Source organism: Myotis davidii, unplaced genomic scaffold (genome assembly GCF_000327345.1).
Source record: "Myotis davidii unplaced genomic scaffold, ASM32734v1 scaffold276, whole genome shotgun sequence".
In the NCBI taxonomy this organism is placed as follows: domain Eukaryota; kingdom Metazoa; phylum Chordata; class Mammalia; order Chiroptera; family Vespertilionidae; genus Myotis; species Myotis davidii.
In genome coordinates this window covers 9,425-15,555 of record NW_006287906.1, presented here as the reverse complement: position 1 = coordinate 15,555, position 6,131 = coordinate 9,425, and the positions used below count along the sequence as shown (strand labels likewise).

Here is a 6,131-nt window from a genome sequence, read left to right as displayed (position 1 = left end):
ACCAAGATTACTCTATCCAGCTAAGCTATCATTTCTAATTGAAGGTCAGATATTATATGAAATGCTGAAAGGTATCCTTTAAGAAGGTATCCTTTAAGAAGAGGAGGAAGAAGAAAAAGGTAAAGATAAAAATTATGAACAACACAGTGACAACAAATACTTATCTATCAACAAGTGAGTGTAAAAATCAAGTGAATAAAAAAATCTGACGAATCAGGGGCATAGAAAGGGAGTGAACTGACAATTCTTTGGGGGAAAGGGGTGTGGGGGGTGCAGGAAGAGACTGGACAAAAATCATACACCTATGGACAAGGACAGTGGTGGTGAGGTCACTGCCTCTGCCTGCCTGCCTGATCACCCCTAAGTGTTCTCCCCTGCTGGCCTGATCGCCCCTAGCTGCTCTCCCCTGCCAGCTTGATCAACCCTAACTGCCTCTGCCTCAGCCTCCGCCATTGTGGCTTTGTCTGGAAGGACGTCCGGAAGACATCCGGGCTATCCAGGCTAATTAGCTTATTACCCTTCTATTAGTATAGATATAGTATGTACTACAGTTAATTTTATACTGTTATGATTTAGTACTTCATTTTTACATTTGTTTACATTTCTCTCAACTGTGAATGGTACCATTTACAATTGTGCTTGTGTGATTAAGTTTGGACAAAGTTTGGCTTTTTATAATAGACTTCGTATAAGGGGCACAAAATTCATACAAGGGGCTTGGCTCTTGCATCCCCGGCTGCCTCGGCCAGACCTTGAAGCCCGTCGCAGCCTCAGCCAGCCCTCATCTGGAACGTTGCCTGGACAGTTGTTCTGCTGTTCGGTCTAATTAGCATATTAACTCTTTATTATATAGGATTTGTAAATATTTTATGGTAGTAAATGATAAAATATACTATTATCTATATGTATCTAATGCATTCATGACATACCTAACTTTTTATTAAAGTTTTTGATATTTTCTAGGCTACACAGTTTGTCTACAAATTTTTTCAAATTATCTCGAATCTCCAAAAAAATTTAAAGGTATTTATTTAAAAATATCTACATGTCAGTGGACCTGTGCGGTTTAAACCAGTGTTGTTCAAAGGTCAACTGTATAAGCATATAGTTATATGATCACTTTTTTTTTTTTTAAAGAAAACACCTCTCTGGTACCAAAAACAGTTAAGGAAAACCAAAGAAAGGTTTTCCCCTAAATACACTCTGTCCACACACCAATCGGCATGATAAAGAGGGAGCACCTTGCTCCTGGGAACAGCAGATGCAGTTTAATGTAAGGACCTAGAAGGGAAGCTGAGACTCAGGGAGACAGCTGGCTAGGTCCTACCTGGGCTCCACCTTCCAGGCTCAATCCCATTGAATGCTTGCAGGGCTCTAGGCTTTTCACTCAAAGGTGGGGCAGGGGGACACCTCAACTCTCTTGTTTTATAAACAGTCATCTCCCCTCTCTGATGCCACCACTACTTCCTTTCTTATCTCATGGTAGAACCACTTCATATTAAAGGAGCTCTCAGAGATATTTCAGATGTTGAAAGTGCAAAGGATAAAATTTTTTAAGCTTTTCCAAACTTAGAATAAACGATGGCAATTCACCAAGGCACAGAAAAGATGCTGGCTTATTTCCTAAGTTATATGATGAGAAAAAGGCAAACAGTGTTCAAACTACTCTCAATACATTTTTTTACAAAGAAATAAAACACTTTCATTCTTAATATTTCTAATGTTTTAAATCATAGTGTATTAAAGAAGTATTAACTTTACTATATTTTTCACTTCCTTACACATTTATAACTAATAGGAATGTTTTTAAAGTTTTGATCATCTTTTTATTGTTGACATTATTACACACTAGAGGCCCAATGCATGAAATCCGTGCACGGGGAAGGGGAGGGATGTGGGGGAGAGGGTTGTTCCTCAGCCCGGCCTGCACCCTCCCAAATCTGAGACCCCTTGGGGGATGTCCGACTGCTGGTTTAGACCCGATCCCTGTGTTGGACATTGCTCTCACAATCCGGGACTGCTGACTCTTAACTGCTCCCCTGCTGCCTGCCTGATTGCCCCTAACTGCTTCTACCTGCCAGCCTGATCGCCCCCTAACTGCTCCCCTGCTGACCTGATTGACACCTAACTGCTCCCCTGACAGCCTGGTTTCCCCCAACTGCCCTCCCCTTCTGGCCCAATTGCTACCAAACTGCCCTCCCCTTCTGGCCTGTTTGCCCCCAACTGCCCTCCCCTGCAGGCCTGTTTGCCCCCAAATGCCCTCCCCTGCCGGTCTGGTCATACCCAAGACCCTGCCAACCTGGTCGTACTCAAGTGCCCTCCTCTGCAGGCTGGTCGCCCCCAGATTCCCTCCCCTGCCAGCCATCTTGTGTTGGCCATCTTATGATGATGTCGCCCTTGCATGACACCACCTAGGTTTTTATTATATAGTATATCCTCCATTCTCCCCTCTTTGCTCTCCTCCACACAACTCATCCCCCCAGACGACAATTTTTAAAGGTGATGGATCCACTGTAATTTTCCCCATTGACTATTAAGACCCATTTGTGAGACTTCAGCTTACCCAGTCATTTTTACAGTCCTGAACTACTGTGCAAGGCCAGGACTGCCTGCACTGAAACCCACCTGATATAGTCCTCATGGCTGGTGTTTTCACTGCAGATATAAGCAACGTCAACCTCTTTGCTAGAAAGAGCATCTTCCAAAGAAATCTGCTGGACTTCATCAATGCACTTGAGCTCGCGCCTGTTTGAAAATAACAGAAATGGAACTTAAAAGTAGACAGACATCGACTTAGAATAAACGAGCATCATCTTTCTCCCTCCTCCCAGAAATGTTTTGATGATCTTCCTTAGGAAGAGAAAAAATTAACTTATTCCCACACTTCAGGACATTTTCCGTGATGGAGAGAAAACAGCCTCAGGTTTGAAGTCAGGGGACCGGGCAATAAGTGCTGATACTACTGCTAACAACCAGTGTGAGGTGGAAGTCTCTGAATCACTTAATATCTAAAATAAAAATAATTGATCTTTTTCCTCAAGAAGAATAATCCCTATGGTCACTGCCAGCTCCAAGTACCTGGCCAAACACTATGGCTACCAAACCTAACTCAAATCCCATATATTAACACCTTAGAGGTGCAAATTGCTGTGTGACTTCAAGCTCCTTCACAACCATCAGTGGCCTTGTGATGGTCAATGGAAGGCAGGTATCACTGCTTCCTTTACAGGTGAGCTGACAAAGCCCAGAGGGGCAGTAGTTGCCACTAATGAGTCGCAGAAGCAGGACAGGAACCCTAAGCCTTTTGACTCTTACAGGGTAAGAAGAAACTCCTTATTTAGATGATCTGAGGATCCTGGCATTCTGCACCCTACCCTCCTGCAGAGGCTGGGGCAACAGAGCAGTACTCTGATGAAGGATGTAACAGAGGAGATGGGGCGGCCAGCAGAGGGCTCCCATCCATCGCAGAGCTCCACTTAAGTTGCAGCAGTCAGAGGGCATTTGGGCCAGTTTGGCTGCCAAAAGAGATTATGGTAGGTTTCTTCCTATGGGGGCTGCCCAATCTACACTGCTCCATTTGACCAATACTTATTGTTTGCCGACTGTGTGCTAGGCACCATGGGGAGGATCATAAAGAATAAACTAAAAGTCCGCAGCGTCTATTGAGCTCACAGTCTTGTAGAGAGAGGAAGTCACATACCCATCAATAACAACAACACAGGTCTAACATGAGAACTGTGGTGCAGGAGTACATGTGGGAGACTCAAGGAGGGCAGGAAACATCAAGTTTAGGGTTTCAGAAAAGGCCTCCTGGGGAGAAGGTAGGACTTAGCAGATAGACGGTGAGGAACAGGGTAGGTGAGCAGGGGAAAAGTGTGACAATGGCAAGGGTGCAGGAAAGCAGTGGGTATGAGCTGGCCATCTTCCCACACAACCTGGGGACTTTAGGAATTCCCACTGCATCAGCCATGGCAGCCGGCTGGCAGAGGGCTGAGGCTTAGGCAAAAAGGAGAAACTTCACTACATCATGCTCAATGAGAGCTTCAAACCGGGCCACAGCGGGCGTTACAGTGTGGCTAATGGTACTTTTGACCTCCCATTTGTATGCAGCTCCCTTAGAATCTTACTGGGAGGGGAGGATTGACCATCCGCAGATTCCCAGCACTTCTGAGTCACCCTAGTGACCCAAAGTCCACTTTAAATATTTAAAGGAATAGCCAAATTTTGAGACAGGCAAACTGGAAGAAAGTAGGCCCCATAAATTAAAATATTAAAAGAATCTGCATGGCCCTAGCTGGTTTAGCTCAGGGGATACAGCATCGGCCTGCGGACTGAAGGGTCCCGGGTTCGATTCCAGTCAAGGGCACATGCCCAAGTTGCAGACTCGATCCCCAGTAGGGAGTGTGCAGGAGGCAACCAATCAATGATTGTCTCTCACCATTGATGTTTCTATCTCTCTCTCCCCCTCTCCCTTCCTCTCTAAAATCAATAAAAAATATATTTAAATAAACAAATTTAATAAATGAATAAATAAAAGAATCTGCATGGACTATCAAATAGTTAATTATGCTTTCTAAACGTATTTATTTGATTTCTCTAAAGCACTAGAAAGTAGAGACATGCCTACCTTACTCACCAGCACATTTCCTCAGCCAACACAATGCCTGCAGCTAGTTCACAATTAATATTGATAAATGATGTTACATAGCATTAGTTTGGTGAGCAATATGTGTGTGAGAAAGCAGTGAGGGGTGGAGAAAAGAGCTGAAATGGGGCAATAAATAATACAAATGGTGATAAGTTTGATTTTGACACGACAGAAATGAAGCTCCCCAAAAGTGGGGCTCAAAATTACCAAAGGAAAAAGAACACATGGTATTTAAAGACGGGCCTTGGACTCAAATAGACCTACATTCAAGTCCAGTTCTTAGACTTTCCAGCTGTGCGACCTCAGGCAAATGACTCAACCTTTCAAAAAGTGGCTCAATTTCTTAAAGGTGGAGTTGATAATGGTAATGGTATCTATGTCAAATGGTCGGTAAGGCTCAGAAAGCTCAGGGCTACCGCGTGGATAAGTGACGTAGTGATTAACTGCTGCACACCTGAAGCCTTCTTTCAGGCCAGCTCTCCCTGTGTTCCCTGTGCCTGCTGTGTAACTACAGGCCCTGTGCTCATCTTCCCTCCTTTGCCTCTGTAGTCCCTTCTAGGCTGGTGCACTGCTCATCCCAGCATGCTTCAGTTCCCAGACCTATCCGAACTTGAGATCTTGTGGGACTAACCCTGAGCAAAGTTTTCTGGAAAACTCTGGAGCTGATTCTCTCTCCTGGGTCACGAGAACCTCCGTATCCCCAGGCCTTCTCCATCCCAGTGGGCTCCCCACGAATTACAAGGTGAAAAGCAAGTGTGAGCCACCTGGACACGAAGCCAATCAGGTTCAGGAACGCTGAGGAAGCATGCGCGCTCCGCAAGTCTCTCATCCGCACAGAGCCGGCTCTGCCAACGCCCACCACCACCACGCCAAACTTCCTCTCAGGCTAAAACACAAGAAGCCAAGGTGGGGTTTAAAAACAGTCGAGAGTTCAACACAATTCCTATTAAAATACCAATGGCATATTTCACAGGTCTAGGTCAAATATCCAAAAAATGTATATGGAACCGCGCTCCGCAAGTCTCTCATCCGCACAGAGCCGGCTCTGCCAACGCCCACCACCACCACGCCAAACTTCCTCTCAGGCTAAAACACAAGAAACCAAGGTGGGGTTTAAAAACAGTCGAGAGTTCAACACAATTCCTATTAAAATACCAATGGCATATTTCACAGGTCTAGGTCAAATATTCAAAACATGTATATGGAACCAAAAAAGACCCCACAGAGCTGCAGCAATCTTGAGAAAGAACAATGTTGGAGATATCAAAAGACCTGAAATAAAACTATACTACAGAACACTGTAATCAAAACAGCCTGATATTGGTATAAGAACAAGTATGTAGGTCAGTAGAACAGAACAGAGAGCCCAGAAATATACCCATGCCGCTTTGGACAATTAATATTGGATACAGAAGCCAAGAGCATACAATGAAGTAAGACAGTCTCTTCAATAAATAATATTGGGAAACTTGAACAGGTGCAT

At 44.5% G+C, this 6,131-nt stretch overlaps 1 protein-coding gene across 1 annotated transcript in view; it reads right to left on the bottom strand.

The window, feature by feature from the left end:
- Positions 1–5,734, bottom strand: part of BLVRA (biliverdin reductase A) — a gene marked incomplete at its 5' end in the record, with an annotated part of 56,999 nt that extends 51,265 nt beyond the window's left edge. Inside the window, 3 exons of the mRNA XM_015561291.1 lie at positions 2,626–2,745; positions 5,413–5,534; positions 5,684–5,734. Of these exons, the coding sequence (XP_015416777.1) occupies positions 2,626–2,745; positions 5,413–5,534; positions 5,684–5,734 (293 nt within the window). The remainder of the gene's footprint in view (positions 1–2,625; positions 2,746–5,412; positions 5,535–5,683) is intronic.
- Positions 5,735–6,131: the final 397 nt, after the last annotated feature.